The 16,567-nt window shown below is 44.7% G+C and overlaps 1 protein-coding gene across 1 annotated transcript in view; it reads left to right on the top strand.

The window, feature by feature from the left end:
* Positions 1-2,178: 2,178 nt before the first annotated feature.
* The window catches only part of LVRN (laeverin), a 41,982-nt gene continuing 27,593 nt past the window's right edge, over positions 2,179-16,567 (top strand). Inside the window, exons 1-4 of the mRNA XM_032206425.1 lie at positions 2,179-2,813; positions 11,625-11,767; positions 13,031-13,170; positions 15,325-15,451. Of these exons, the coding sequence (XP_032062316.1) occupies positions 2,179-2,813; positions 11,625-11,767; positions 13,031-13,170; positions 15,325-15,451 (1,045 nt within the window). The remainder of the gene's footprint in view (positions 2,814-11,624; positions 11,768-13,030; positions 13,171-15,324; positions 15,452-16,567) is intronic.

Here is a 16,567-nt window from a genome sequence, read left to right as displayed (position 1 = left end):
GTATGTTTAATGGCTATGATTTGTAAACATTAAAACAGATCCTGCACCATTAAGAAGGGCAAAGTTCCCCTGGAGTCCCTACAGTTTTCAGGCTTATTGCAGAGCAGTCCTGCTTGTTTTTGCAGACACGGAATGAAATGGCTCACAATTTTGATTTTGCCTGTGCCTTGTTTTGGGGGGTGAGTGGGTAAGCACATTTTTACTGAACAATGTTGAAGCTGTATTTGGAATGCAGGACATTAAAATCCTCTATAATTTTCTGCAGTGTGTGGGCTTTTCCATTAGAAATGCTGGTGCCCTTCTACAATTTCTTCTCCCCGTCAGCTCTTCCTTTGCAGCACCGTCCTTTCTTTCTTGACCTTTCTGGGAGTTCTTGACCACTCATCTCACCCAGGCTCTGCAGTGTGTCAGCACTTGCACTGAACAGCCCTCCAGGCTGTCCCTTGGCTTCCTGCAGGCACCATTGCAGAAGAGACCCATGGACAGCAAACAGTTTTCTGGCAGTGAGAGGGAGAAGATGTCTGCCTGAGAACCCCTGAGAACATTTTCTATGCAGTCATTCCCATGACTTGTAGTGAGTCACACAGGTGCAAGGGCTGTTAGTGCAGGGCTGTGGGTCCGGGGACCTCCAAGGAGTGCTCTGTCCTGTGGCAATGCTGCAGTTTGTAGGAGCTTGTCATGAAGCCTTGCAGTGAAATAATAGATGTTGCCAGGCATGCTGGAAGAAAAGGGAGAAGTTGTTGATGTGCAGGGTGAAAAGAGCAGAGGTGTATGAGGCATGAGGAAGGAGAGGAGGGTGAGAGAACGGAGGATGGAGTGGAAAGAGCATGGAGGCCTGAAACAGAGACACAAAAAGAGGTCCCAGGCATGGTGGAAGGGAAGACTGGGTTAAACAGGTGGTAAACGAGAACAGAGTGAGAAGAGAAGCACAGAAGCAGAAGTAAGCACACACAAATCTCCTGAAAGACAGCAGAAGGAGGTGGGGCAGTGTGGGAAGCCAGCCTGTTGGGAAACCAGTGGGTAATGGCAGCACAGGCACCGGGCAGGAGGCCGACGAGGCGAGCCCTCAGCCAGCAGGATGGGCTGGCAGAGGGGATCCCTGACATCCCTCCAGCAACAGGCAAATGGCAGGTGCTGGGACCAGAAGCTTTCTTTGTTCGGTGGCATGGATCCGTCCCCTAGACCTGCAGCAGCCAGCCTTGCTGTGCCTAGCAGGAGGAAAGTGATAGCTGCCTTCTGTTCATTACCACGGGACGGGCATCTCTCTCAATTAACAGATATATATTATCAGGAGGGATGGCCTTTAGTGAGGCCTTTGAGGTGAATTTACTTTAGCCATCTCAGCTTTACCTGTGGTGGCAGAACAGAGCGCAGTACCTAACCCAAATGCCTCGGTTTTGTAGGCATCGGGGGGCACATATAGCGTTGGGCGGCAGCTGTTGTATGAACCACGAGCCCAAGGAAATGGGCTAAGATCAGAACAACAGCAAAGGAAAAAAAATAAATAAAAGTGAAAAAGGAAAAGGAGAGGAGGGAAAAACTGCCTGCCATCCAGATTTGGGAGTGCCCGAGGCTCTGGCACGCAAGGGCCGCTGTCCCTGGCTGCTGCCCCGGCTGCTGCGGGGCTCGCGGTGTTTTAGGGGACGAGCTGCAACCAAGCAAAACCGGCGGGCAGGGCTGCGAAAGAGACCGCGAATGAAACTGGCGCTCATCTGCCGCCCCGTTTAGGTACCGCTCCGGGCCGGCAGCACCACACGGGTCCCCCCGACACATTTCAGGGCGGTCGGCGTGCGCGGGGCGACGGGGGGGTCCGCGGTGTGGGTAGAGGGGGCGCGGGGAGAAGCGAGGGACCACCCCCTACCTCCTATCCGCATCCTCACTCCCCATCCCCATCCCCATCCCCATCCCCATCCCCATCTCTGTCCCTACCCTTACCCCTACCCCTACCCCTACCCCTACCCCTACCCCTACCCTTACCCCTACCCCTACCCCTACCCCTACCCCTACCCCTACCCCTACCCCTACCCCTACCCCTGTCCCTGTCCCTGTCCCTGTCTCCGTCCCCGTCCCCGTCCCCATCCCACCCCCTCCCGCCGCAGGTGCCGCCGCCCCCCGCACCGCCCCCCCGGCTCCGCCGCCCCGTAAGTACCGGGCGCTCCGGGCGGCCGAGCAGCCGCGATGGGCGCCCGCGGCGGCTCGGGGCTCTACGTGGGGCGCCGGGCGGCCGCCCTGGGGGCCGCGGTGCTGCTGGCCCTGCTGGCCGCCCTGCTGGCCCTCGCCGCCCTCTACGGGCGCTGCCGCGGGCAGGCGGCGCCCCCGGCGCCCCCCTCGCCCCCCGACGGGGCGGCCGGAGGAGCCGGTGTCCCCGGGGGTCCGCCGGGGGTCCCGTCGTGGCGGCGGCTGCCCCGGAACCTGCTGCCGCTGCACTACGACCTGGAGCTGTGGCCGCGGGTGCGGCCGGGGCAGGCGGGACCCTTCTCTTTCGTCGGGCAGGTGAACATCACGGTGCGCTGCCGGCAGGACACGCGGGCCGCGGTGCTGCACAGCGCCGGGCTGCGCATCCGGGGAGCAGCCGTCCGGGGACCCCTGCCCGAGCCGGGAGACGCCGTCTGGGGGTCCCTGCCCAACCCCGGAGTCGCCGTGGAGGTGCCAGAGCCGCCGCAGGAGGCAGCAGGAGAGGTGGTGGTGCTGGAGCTCCGCGGGCGAATGCAGGCCGGGCGGCGCTACGTGCTGCAGCTCGGCTTCCAGGGCCGCCTGGAGGAGGACCTGGACGGGCTCTTCCTCACCCGCTACACCGACCAGGGGCGCAGCAGGTAGGTGGCCTCGTCGGCGGCTGTGTGGAGATGCGGGTTCCTGGCTCCACGCCTGACCGCAAGGGGCTGCAGGGTGCATGGTGCAGGAAGATGTGTCATCCCAACGCTGTCCCCAAACCCATCATGAACTCCAACCCCATCCCCATTCCCATCCCCATTCCTGTCCCAGTTTCTGTCCCCATCCCTGTCCCCATTCTCGTCTCCATCCTTGTCTCCATCCTCATCTAAAACCACATCTCCAACCCCATCCCTATTCCTGTCCCCAACTCCATACCTATCCCTGTCCCCAATCCCGTCTCCAACCCAATCTCCAGCCCTTTTCCCATCCCCATTCCCATCCTTAACTGCAACCCCCACCTGCTGAGAGCACTGCCCAGCACCATCTTCTCCTCCCCTCCCCCTGCCATCCCCAGTCCTCTGCTTTTTGCCCTATGGCAGTGGGACCGGGGCAGTGTGAGCCTGCCAGACAGGCCATCACTCAAATCAGGTTTTGTCCTCAAAGCAAGGCATGCTTGCTTATTTGTTTATTTTAGTTGGGAATCTTCTCAGGGTACTTTTCATTCTGAATGTGAAATTTCCTGCAGACAAGTGAAGCTTAAGTTTGTGATTTCAGTGGTTCTGGTTGCAGGCAAATTTCTCAAAATAGGTGTTTAATGTAGGGGTAGGAAAAGCGCTTATTTTAAAGGTACTTCTAGGTACTTATACTTAAAGGTACTTTCTAATAATTAAAGACGTGGTGAATTGCTGCAGGACATGAAGCAAGTCAGAAAGGAAGCTAGAGTTAAAATTCAAGTGTTCTTGGCTCCCAGCCCACTGATGAGTTCACTGAAGTAAACTCCCTCAAGCAGTTCATGGAGCTCTGGTCCAACCAAGTAATGCTCAGTTACCTGCAGGATCCATATGTGCATGTCACTGTATGCGTACTAAAAATCACAAGCCATGAAATAAATAGTTTTTATTGAAACAGAAGAGAGCTGTGTGACTTCTCTGTAACAAGTAGTAGCCTTTTTTATTTTAAGGAGATAAGTTGATTATCCTTAGAGAAAAGAACAGTATGTTATTGAGGGATTTTAAGAAATTTCTTTTTCTTTCTTTCTTCCTTTCTTCCTTTCTTTCTTCTTTCTTCCTTTCTTCCTCTTTTTCTTTCTTCCTTTCTTTCTTTCTTCCTTTCTTCCTTTCTTTCTTTCTTCCTTTCTTCCTTTCCTTCTTTCCTTCTTTCTTTCTTTCTCTCTCTCTCTCTCCCTCTCTCCCTCTCTCTCACATTCTCTCTTTGTCTCTCTCTTTTTTTTTCTTTCTTTTTTTTTTCTTTCCTTTTTTTTTTTTTTTTTTTAGTTGTTATCTCTTTGTTCAGTTAGTGTCATTTACAGGTATATTTGTGCAAGTTTTGATTCAAGGAAAATCCCAAATTCTTTGCCTAACTTTCATAATTAAAAAAAAAAATCTAAATTAGAATGGAACAACCATTTAATTGTTTAATACTGTATCAGTGTACTTTATGGTGCCATATTAATTCGGTCAAAAACTATTTACAAAATACTGAATTAGACTGACATTTTAAAATTCATACTGTGTACAATTCAGAGAATCCAAAACAAACAAATGTTTTTAGCTATTGTCAGCTTTGCTGCCACAGTAGAAAATAAGAAAAAGTGCTTTAATATCATTAAAATAATGTGTATCATTTGATTTCAAGTTGTTTAAAGGACTTTTGGCAATTGTTCTGTTTAATTCTTAGCTTATCATGAAGCACTAAGGAAATGTGAGACTGCGGTCTAGTTTAAAGAGATGCCAGTGGTGTTCAGACACTGAAATAAGTCAAAGGGAATCCACTGATTGCAGATAAAACATATTGTTTTGGTTACTTGTTCCTGCCCACATTCCTGATGTTCTTGAATGGATTTTGCATATCTTTCTGCTTTAAAAGGGCTTTCTCATCAAGAATAGCATCAAGAGTATGCAACACAACCTTGTTATTTTTTTCCTTTACTAAGAATGAAATCATCACTTTACCAGCAGTTTCCTAATCTGATGGGGTCCAGTTACACTGAAGGGGTTTTGCCATCCCCATTTTGGAAGAGGTGCATTGTGAGGAACATATTTTGTAAGCTCTAGCAAGCTGTTAAGGATGGAAGAAGCTGTATTCCGATGGGTTATATAGATCACAAGCGATTTACAAACACTCAGCGTCTTTCTGCTCCAGGCTGCAGTACAAAGCCCATTACTATTCTGCAAGGAAACCACTACCTCCTGTGGGTAGCCCTGTAGCTCTTCCGCAGGGACTTGTACCTGGCTCCGTCAGACCTTCAGGATCTAATTCCTGCACAGGCTTCTGACTTCAGTTTGTAACTGAAACCACCAGCTGCAGCAGACAATGTGCTGTTTATTTGCAGTCAAACAGACTCTTGTATTTCTTGCATGCGCTAGAAGTTTTAGTGGTTTTGTAATTTGTGTTTCTGGAACCACTAGGGACCTCTCATTTCAGAAGAGTTTAGGCACAGAAGGGCAAGTTTTCAGTAGACAGCTAGATCCTAAAGAGAAGTGAAGTCCCTGAAATCTGTACCTGAGCTTTGGCACCTCCTGGTTTCTTGCTCAGATACCTACATTGCTCTTGACAGGCTGGTAGAATTAGCTGTTTGACATGAAGAGCTGTTTTTTCCTTGTCCTTCCAAGACAGAGAAGAAGTGCACTGGTGAGGCTGTGAGGAAAAGCCATTTGCAATAAGAACTCCCTGATGTTTTCAGAAATGCTAGCCTCACCTCTATGGAAGTCAGAATAAACCAAAACCCAAACTTCACTGAATTTCCAGAAGTTCACAGAAACACAGAAACTGTTTACAATCTGACTGATCACTGGAGACTGTGCATTATTTACCATTATTGATAATTTGTACTACCCACTCAATCAGGTCTTACACATGAAAGAAAATTCTGGAAAAATGGAAGTACTACTTATTAGTACCACACGTCTACACACGTAGACACAATGTATATATATATAAAAAAAAAAAAAAAAAGAAAAAGATACAATACGGTCCATGTCTACAGTGACTGCAACAACAAAGGAGTTGAAAGAGGAGGATGCCCCTACTTCACCAGCACTAATTATCTGTAAAGATTTCTTGTTGGAATGGGATTTTGTGTTCTGCAAATAGCTGGGAGAGTCATGCTAGAGTCAGGGTAGGCAGAAAGATTCAGAAACCATCTTTGCCCTTCTTCTTTAGCAGCACTGGTGCAAACATAAACAGTGCAGGAGGTTAGACTGAACATCATCCTACATGCTGATACTACGCTGCTGTGATTAAGCTCATGTATGCTGCTCCAGGCTTAGCAGAATAACAATGAGTGTGCTGTGAAGAGCGGGCTGTATGTGTACTGGGTTTATGTGGCAAGGGTTTGGTAGTGGGGGGCTGCAGGTGTGGCCTGTGTGAACAGAGCCCAGCAGCTGCCCCATGTCAGAGCAGAGCTAGCTCCAGCTGCTCCAAAAAGGGACCCTCCGCTGGCCAGAGCCGAGCCATGAGTGACACTGGGTGGGCCTGTGGGACAGCAGAGTTAAGGGAGGGAAAGAACTGCTGGGCAACAGCAGCTGGCAGAGAGGGGTGAGAGCCAGCCCTGCAGCCCCCCAGGTGAGTGAAGCAGGAGGGCAGGAGGTGCTGCAGGCAGGCAGCAGCAGTTCCCCTGCGGGCTGTGCAGGGAGAGGCCCCTGGTGGAGCAGGCTGTCCCCCTGCAGCCCATGGGTCCCACATGGAGCAGATCTCCACACTGCAGCCCCCCCATGGGTGGAGGAGCCCCCGGTGGAGCAGGTGGATGTGGCCTGGAGGAGGCTGCAACCCATGGAGAGCCCCCGCAGGAGCAGGCCCCGGGCCGGAGCTGCAGCCTGTGGAGAGGAGCCCACGCAGGAGCAGGGGGTCTGGGGGGAGCTGCCGCCCACCCGTGGGGGACCCGTGCTGGAGCAGTTTGCTCCTGGGGGATGGATGGATGGATGGACCCTGTGGGACGGAGCCGTGTGGGAGCAGTACTTGAAGAGCTGCTGCCTGTGGGCAGCCCCCCAGGGTCAGTACGGGAAGGACGGCATCCCTGGGAGGGACCCCACGGGGAGCAGGGGCAGAGAGGGACCGTGAAGGAGCATAGGAGATGAAGTGCTGTAGACTGACCACAACCCCCTTTCCCTGTGTTCCCCAGTGCTGCTCAGGGGTAGGAGGTGGAAGAGGGTGGGTGGAGGGAAGGTGTTTTTAGGTTTTTATTTCTGGCTGCTCTAGTCTAGCATTAATTATCAACAAATTAAATAAGTCTTCCCCAGCCAAGTCTGGTTTGGCCATGATGATAATTAGTGAGTTATTTCCCTGTCCTTGACACACACATTCTTCATGTTTTCTCCCCAGTCTTCCTGGGGGTTCCCCACCTGGTGGGGGGTGAGAGGGCAGCTGGGTGGGTGGGTGCCTGGCTGCCAGCTGAGGTCAACTCTGCAAATGTAGTCTTATGCAACTTCTGTACAAATACCTGGCTGGGTATGGCTGGTGTTAAAAGGAATTCAAAAACGTGATCAAATGCAGTGTTTGTGCTGATTTTTAGCAGTTGCTGACGTTTAACTACCAGAATGATGGAAAAAGGGGGTTAGAACAGCATTGACATGGCTAATTGGGCTTTACAGCAGGGAACCTGAATGTTTTAATTCTGTTTCATATGAATAATTGAATAAGATCATCAAATTCATGCGACAGAAATCAGAGCAAATAACAGGTTTGGTGTTTTCTTGGGTTGTGTGTTAGCACTGAATATCATATGCCTGAAAAAAGGACTAGTGGTTCAGCCATTGCACAGAACAGGATTCTGTTCACTGTAATACCCTTGTCCTTTGAGCCACTTCAGGGTTTGCTAAATTATTTAGTTCTTACATATTTTTAAAGTGAAGAAAATCAGACCTAATATATGTTAGCACAGAAAAATATCATACTATTGTATTGTAATACTATTAATATTACAAATAACATCACCTGAGTGAGAAAACATTTTTACAAGAACAACTTCTTTTGCATCATCATGACTTATTTATTTTACGATAATGCTGTTTTTTTTAACAAGTGAAGCAGTGTCCATGAGGTATTTATAAACTACACATGAATCATGCTTCATTTTTCCTTTTTCTGTTATTTTCACTGACTGAAAATAATAATAATAATAATAATAATAATAATAATAATAATAATAATAATAATAATAATAATAATAATAATAATATAGTCTAAGTCGTCAAAGCTTTAGATCCTGTTATCAGTTTGTTTCTCTTTATTTAAAAGTAGCATGTCTTTGATCTTGTTTTATAGGAAGAAGGAGGCATAGGATAATTAAGGAAGAAAAAGAAAACTATGCACAAAGGTACAGGAGCAAGAGAGGAACTTTTTTGTCTGCTTATGCAATGTTAAGCTTTGTTGAAAATAAAATTCCTTTTGGGTATTTTTATTTTTATTTTTATTTTTTTGTGATACAATTGTAACATAGAAAACAGTTTGGTATTAATTCAGTTCATGCTAATACCTTCATCATTTTTTTTTAAACAAGCAAAAAAGAGCCCCAATGATGAGTAATTCTGACAAATGATATGAGGTAATGTGTGTGTGAAACGCCAATTATTTGTGTAACATGCATGAAACATTCCCATTTATCTTTTTTATTTGGAGACCTGCTGAAAAATAATATTTAAACTGTCCTCAAATTTCTTTTTTAATGTTGATGCTTTAGCCCAATGTCTGCTATTTGGTGCTCCTGAATAAGAATTTCTTGTGAGCAAATTTGCTAAATGTCTGTGTTAGTTTCTGCTGGCATGGAGCCTGCAGAGGCAGTGATGCCTCTGGTGTTGCAGAGTTTGCAGTCATGAGGTTGCTCCATCTTTTCTAGAATGGCAATCAAATGCACAACAACATACTTTCCTACACAGGAAGACAGTGATTAGGGCAAGAGTATTTCTGCGATTGATTCCCTTTATGAAGGCAGGGGACAGCCACTTTTGCTGCTTGCACAACCTCAGCAGAAGGTAGAGTCATGTTGTGTCACCGGGCACCACAGAGGGGAGGTGACACAGCAAGGCAGCTGGTGGCTGGCACAGCACACACATGACTCTGCAGGAAGCCAGGTCCATCAAGGACATCTTCTACAATGATAGGCAAAAAGTCAAATACATCATGCTGCTTTCTCACTTTAAAGGAGGCATTGTGGTCCTAGCAGTCACCTGGTGACAGCACATGTTCCACGTGGGTTCTTTTATATGACATAAATTGTATTATGGTGCAGCATCACGGCATATCTGCTAAATGCAAAGGATACCACATTTTGAGAGTACAGTTGTTTTGAGCAGGGTTAGGCAACACAGCTGTGAAAATGGCAGCAGCCAAACATCTTTCAAAATACACAAATTTAACGAGGGCTGATCTTGGGAATTGGGTGCAAAGTATTGCTGGGTTTTTCCAGCTCATCTCCTTGGGTCAACTTGCACACAATGCAATACATCTTCTGTGAAGTGGTGTACATATAAATGGAAAGCTAAGCTATTCATTTCAGGTACTGAAAAAGGGAATCTCAAAACATGGAACTTTAGGTTTATGTCTTCATGTCTCAGACATGGTTCAGTGCTGTATATCACAACCAGGTGGAGTCATGCTGTACATATAGCGTTGATCTGCACTGCAGGCCAGACTTGTTATATACTGTTACTTACTATAAAAATACCTTCCTGGTGGCCTCTGTCTTGTTTGCTATGTGTGAACCTCTGTGAACCTTGCATTAGGGAACATCTCTGCTACAACTGAAAAATACTGGCCTTGTGATAGCATCCGGGTTACTGGAACAAAAAGACCATGCCATCCATGTATCCTCTCCGGGGACTACTTGGCTCAGTTTTGAAGTCTTCAGAACTTTCTGGAAGTTTTAATAGTTGAAGTTTATGTGTTTGCCTGCCTGTTCTGCTCAGTTTTAGCATGTGCATCACTGCTCCCTTCATTCACGTGTATAGCAGTCTGATTCCTATAGAGTCTTTCTTGTTGTCTTTGGGCTGATAGATATGGGGCTTTGAGAAACATTATAGTTGTTTTCTTTCTAACATCTGGTGAAGATGCCTTGACGTGAACAGCCCATATCTATAGCTCTTTATGGAAATTTTTGCCACTAGGCTTAGTGATTCCATCATCATGGCCACTGGACATCTTGATTCCAGCCACCATGTCACAAAGATTTGCCCCAAATGGGTCAAAGCTGCACAGTGTAAGGTAGAAAATGATCTTGTATATTTTTCTGGGTTTGACAGTGCAGTGGGACATTCTTCTCTGTGGGGTTTGACAGAATTGTGCAAGTGCATCTATTCACGGTTACCTGAAACATACCATGTGTACAATTTTTTATTAAAATGCACCATTAAAATAGGACAGCATGCATTAGCTAAGCAGGTAAGCAGATGTATGGAGAGATTGTATTTAGAATCCTAGAATTATTGGGTGGAAAACACCCTCAAAATCATATAGTCCAACCATGCCCCTACCACCACTATCACCCACTAAACCTTGTCCCTAAGCACCACGTCCAACCTTTCCTTGAACACCCCCAGGGATGGTTATACCAACACCTCCTTGGGCAACCCATTCCAATGCCTGACTGCTCTTTCTGAGAAGAAATGTCTCCTCATTTCCAACCTGAACCTCCTCTGGCACAACTTGAGGCCATTCCCTCTAGTCCTATCACCAGTTATCTGTGAGAAGGGGCTGACCCCTGCTCCCCACAACTGCCTTTTAGGTAGCTGTAGAGAGCAATAAGGTCTCCCCTGAGCCTCCTCTTCTCCAGACCAAATGACCTCAGTTCCCTCAGCCACTCCTCACAGGACTTGTGTTCCAGACCCTTCACCAGCTTTGTAGCCCTTCTCTGGACACACTCCAGCACCTCCATGTCCTTCTTGCAGTGAGAAGCCCAAAGCTGTACACAGTACTCAAGGTGTGACCTCACCAGAGCTGAGCACAGGGAGACAATCACCTCCCTAGTCCTGCTGGCCATACCGTTTCTTATACAAGCCAGGATGCTGTTGGCCTTCTTGGCCACCTGGGCACACTGCTGGCTCATGTTCAGGAGAGCATCAGCTAACACCTCCAGATTCTTTTTCTCTGCACAACTTTCCAGCCACTCCACCCCAAGCCTGTAATACTGCATGGGGTTGTTGTGCCCCAAGTGCAGGACCTGGTGCTTAGCCATGTTGAACCTCATACCCTTGGCCTCTGCCCATCAATCCAACCTGTCTCTCTGCATGGCCTTCCTACCCTCCAGCAGATCAACACTTCCCCCCAGCTTGGTGTCATCTGCAAGCTTACTGAGGGTGCACTCAATTCCCTTGTCCAAATTGTCAATAAAGATTTTAAAGAGGATGGGCTCCAACACCAACCCCTGGAGAACAAATTATGACAGTTGGCACCGTATCGCTTTTGAGCACCTGCCTGCTACGTGCAAAACTTTAACATACTCTGTCTTAATAACCAAACTAGAATAGCTTAAATATTGAAAATTGGGAGCTTTTTCCAGATATTAAAAACAAAACACACACACAGGAAAAAAAAAAAACCACCATAAACTAATTTAAAAAGACTGGTTTTCCCTAGAAGCATCCAAGCTGAGCTGTCTGTTAGGTGTGGTGATTTGATCAAGACTTGGAATAATAAACTTTTCGAAACCTGCATATCCATGTGATTAACTTTGTGCTTTGTATTTGGCATTTTAATGCACAGTATATTGATTTTGATCAATGTAGCATGCTGGACTTATCCTATTTGTATTTTGTATATAGCATGCTGATTGCTTCCCAACTGGAACCAACATATGCCAGGACGGTTTATCCATGTTTTGATGAGCCTGCCATGAAGGCCACATTTAATATCAGAATTATCCACGACCCAAGCTATGTGGCTCTTTCCAACATGCCTGCTATTGGTAGGTAAACAACAGTAGACTTATGTTTGTTTGTTTGTTCTTTGAATTACCTTAAAAGAGGGAAAATTTACTTGAACAGACTGTAGATTTATCATCTTTTGCATTTAGCATTCTTTTGCCTGTGGGCTAATCTCTTGAAAATGTGCAGAAAATCTGTGTCTATGAACTTAAATATTTGGAGAGAATTATTCATAATTAATGTCTTTGATGGCAATAACTCCTTACTGCCAGTTGTGATGTGCTCTCCTCTGGCTGCTGGAGGCCATTCAGGGCTTCATTCTTACCCTTTACCACTGTGTCAGCATCTGTCTTACTGCATGACATCTGCTTAAAGCAAAACAGCAGCTCCAGTATGCAAAGCCTGTAATTGTGGTATTAAAGGATTGCATTTCATTCTAAGCTGCTTTTAAGATGTATTTACATCATATAAAAAAAGTATTTTAGCATACAGAGAGACTGCAGCCTCCTGTGTGTGTGCAGGATAAGGATAACAGGACTATAATGCTCTGGAAATGCTCCTTCTGCCTCTTGCTGGGATCTCATGTGAGACTCATGTTGGATATAAGATTCCAAGCAAATTCCATAAATTACTGTTCTTACGGGACTCTGTGGGATCTCTCGCCTCCTTCTTAATGCTTTTTTTTTTTCTTCTTCTTTTTTTTTTTTTTCCCTGCATTTCAGTGTCATGATTTTTGTTTCACCCAAATAATTTTCAGCCATGAGAGGAGAGTTTAAGATTTGCATAGAAGCAAAGTAATTTAGGAATTATAATGGATGGGACGTCTATGAGAATTGCTCAGAAGAATTTTTTCCCCTAAGAAATGTTTTCCCCTGAGAATTTTTCCCCACATTTAGAAGAAAGGTACACATATAAAGTATAAGTACTTCATAGTTCTCAGGCACACATAACGTATATTTGAATTGTAATATATTATACATTTCAGAGATATGCAGCATGGGATAAATTGTCCACAGTTCATCCACACCCTAAAACTGATGCAGTTTGATATGCTTCCAAGACTTTAGTAAAGAAGTTCAAGAGTAAATTTTGGATGTTTTCATGAAAAGTAATGACTGATCTATGGTGGTAGCAAGAAGTTTGGCTGCTTGCCTTTTACCAGAAGCATATGAAGTTAGTGCAGAAATGCAGCATATCAAGAGAGGTGTAACAACAACAATAACAACAGACATGCAGAAAAGACTAATTCCTTGTTTGTTCTGGAAGAACAATAGATTGACTGTTTCTTTAATTTGTTTTTCAAGACACATCTGAGATGAAGGACGAAAATGGAAGCCTGTGGACTGTTACTACCTTTAACACTTCATTGAAAATGTCGACTTATATAACTGCTTTTGTGATTTGTGATTTTGATTATGTCACCAGAACTGAGCGGGGAAATGAGGTAAACATGAGGCTGCATAACACATTATAGCAGTTTACGACAGAAGTTGGCTCTGTGGTGCATCATGTGCTTTAGAAGATATCAGAGACATAAACTGTGCTTTCCATTCCAAAAGTATTTGCTTATGTGGCAAAACTGCTAACATTAATCTTGCAGATATTTCTGCAGAAAGCTTTCCTTTGGAGCAATTAGTTTATTATCCTGTGCTGATCATTTCATATGTGCCTACAGATACAAATCCAAAAGTAGGTATGTGTTCCATATGTTAAGACTTTAGGGCAGCTACTCTGCAGAAGGTGATGTTCAAAATTCAGAATCCTGTTATCTTCTTAACAATCTTGATTGGAAAAGATGCCAATTTCCACTGCTGTGACAAATCATTGAAGTGCAGTGTATTGTTCAAAGATGATGTCTGTCATGAATTCCATACTAGCAATACTCTACTCCAAGCCTTTTTTTTATACTTCTACTTTAACTGTTTTGTTTATTTATTTATTTTCCCTGCAATGAGCACATTTTTTAGCCTTTAAAAGTGTCTGTTTTGTGTTTGAAGCCTTTTCATCACTGAGGATTCTGTTTTCCTCTTCTACTACAAGAGTCAAATCTTCTTAAGGGAAGCTGTGAAAAAATAATGCCATGGCACTAGCTGCTTGGCTTTCCTTCTTTTGTTGAAAGTGAACAGGGAAGAGATGTAACAAGTTGTCCTAAAACAAAAGGTGAAGTCAAGCATATAGCCCTACACTTGCTACCCTTCATAAATGAGGTCTTGGTGCCAGCTCTATGATTAGTTCACTCTCATCCTACTACAGAAAGGCAGGACAAGGTGAGAGGACAGTGCTGAGGTGTAGCAGGAAGCACAATATAAGCTTATTTTTAAAGCGAAGATTGGACATGCATGTCATATCTGCTGTCCCCTGCATAAATTCTGTTGGGTTCTTTTGTCTCTTGCTGGTAACTTTGTCTTGGACAGATGTCTCCTGACAGCAGTGAGCCAAACCAAGCATTAAAACTAGTGTTCTTTCAGAGCAAAAAGGCACCACCCATGCTCTGTTAGGGGTAAGAGGATGTTTTGACCCCACATTTCAGAGGTGTTCAGTTTATGCCTCCACAGTGTTTGTGTGAGCATGTTCATTGTGTCTGTTTTATTATTTCCAGTAAGTGAATTACAACCCAAAACATGTGTACTGTATTTCAAAAGTCATACTGGGATTAGGGTTTTAAGTCTACCCATTATGTCTAGGTTTTGTAAAATGAAGAGATCTGTTCTTTGAAACCTCTCTGAAGCCTTGGCTGAAAAGAGGGGCTCAGAGACTAAGAATACTTTGTTGACTGAATATGCTTTATTTTTTCTCTTGTAAATTAAATCCTGATGGTTCCCCAACTGTGCTATTAGGATTTGGCTGTGCAGCTCCTTGTGATACCCTCCATTGCATTTAGGTGCAAGAAATGTTGAGCTTTTAAGCTGGTAGGCACTTGGAGTCCTTGTATCCAGGGATACATGATGGAGACATAAACCTCTTCTCAGTCTGCTCCATCACTTTGGGCAAACAGCTGCCCTCTTCAGTACCATGACATAGCAAATGGGCACTGGGAAGGAAAGCTTGTAGCTGCTGTCTCCGTTATTCAGAGGTACAGGGATCTTCTGCTCAGAGGTTCCTCTCTGTCTAGAAGCAATGGGAAATCAGTTTTTTGTTTCAGGCAGTAAGAAAGCTCAAGAAGAGTTTTGGAAGATAGCAAGAGCACTCTGAACTTCCATTTCTCTCTGTTTGGGAAAATAGTGGAAGGTCTTCCACCCATGCCCACTGGCTGGAATACATTGGCTTAAGATGTGTGGATCTTAGTAGTTTTACAGCATCTTGTATTTAATAAAAGAATAATTAGGAATCCAATTGCTCCAATCATCTATAGTTGGATTCAAGTCTTGGCCCTTCTGAAGTGCTGGAACTCTCCCTGATTTTTTAGCAGGATTAAGCTCTGGGCCATACTTTGTCAGGTCCAGCAATATGTGGGCTGGGATTTTTTTTTCTTCAAAAGCTCATTACATGATATGGTGTGGACAGACAACATTTTCAAACAATGATTCATAGAAGAGAAACAAGGAAAATGAAAATATTAGGGTTGTCTGAAATAATGCTTCCTTTTTTTTTGTTGCAGATACGTATTTGGGCTCGGAAAGAGGCCATTAAAAATGGGTATGTTGACTATGCTTTAAATATCACAGGCCCAATATTTTCATTTCTGGAAGACTTGCTTAACATCAGCTACCCACTGCCAAAGACAGGTGAGATTCATTATTTTCTTAAATGGACAAGGAATAGCTGTTATAACATTTACGGAAACAATGGGTTCTCTTGCAGTATTCTCTTCTTATAACTTACCGGTATAAAACCCTTAAGCTTTAACTCACTGAATTCTCCTTTCTGCACCATGACTCTTCTTAACCTGTCATTCAGCACCCTTATCTTCACATTAAGCTCATTCTTTAAAGTAGCATTTCCTAATAAAGTGGCAAATAGGTCTATAAAGTGGAAAAGGAGTTGTTTAGTCATTTGGTCTATGCATCCCAGAAAGAGACAAAGATGCTGGAGTCCCCAGGTGTGCCTAAAAAATCCTTGCTTACTGTAACACGTGCTTCCCTGAAACATTCCTTGCTTTCTTCAAGGTGTCTTCACCTGAATGCTGAGCTGGCTGTATGTTCATGCACATTTCTCCCTGGAAAAAAAAAATCCCATAGGAAAACATTATTTCTATTTAAAATCGACATCAAGTTAAGTCACTTCAGTCAAGAAAGTAGGGTGCCATCATGTGGTCCCATTGTGCAGTTTGCTGCTGGTATTTGGACTCACAGAGGCTTCATTCAGCACTGATGTCACGAGGGAACTTGCTCTGTTACACAAATCCCTAAGACACTGAAAGCACTGAAGGTAGAGCTTACCTGAAATGAGTTGAGGACCTGCCCATGATCTTGGCAGATCTGGGGGAGAAGAAATTTCCTCCCTTTCCTGACTAGATAGTGTGCTTATTTGTCAAATCTGTATTTTGGCACTTCAAAGAAAGAAATTTTCATCTGGGTAAATGTAATATATGAGTATAGAATAATATACAGAATTACTTACCGCACTTCCTACATAGAATGTAATATATGCAGTTGTTGCTTTTTTAAAAGTTATTTTAGTAATCATGCAAGGTAACCAAAGACAATTATTTTTCACTGGTGAATTCCTCTTTTTAGCAGCAATGTCAATATGTTGATTAATTGCTATAAGAATATTACAAAAGTGGTGTAGAAGAGCAGTATCACTGATTTCCTATTAGGTAGGATTACAGTTTCACATAATGCTGTTAATAGAGTTGCAGTCCCCACAGTAATACCATACTGCATTTCAGCTGCTTTTCC

The sequence above is a fragment of the Aythya fuligula genome, chromosome Z, assembly GCF_009819795.1.
Source record: "Aythya fuligula isolate bAytFul2 chromosome Z, bAytFul2.pri, whole genome shotgun sequence".
Classification (NCBI taxonomy): domain Eukaryota; kingdom Metazoa; phylum Chordata; class Aves; order Anseriformes; family Anatidae; genus Aythya; species Aythya fuligula.
Note: the sequence above shows the minus strand (reverse complement) of the source record. Positions and strands in the feature narration are given on the sequence as shown.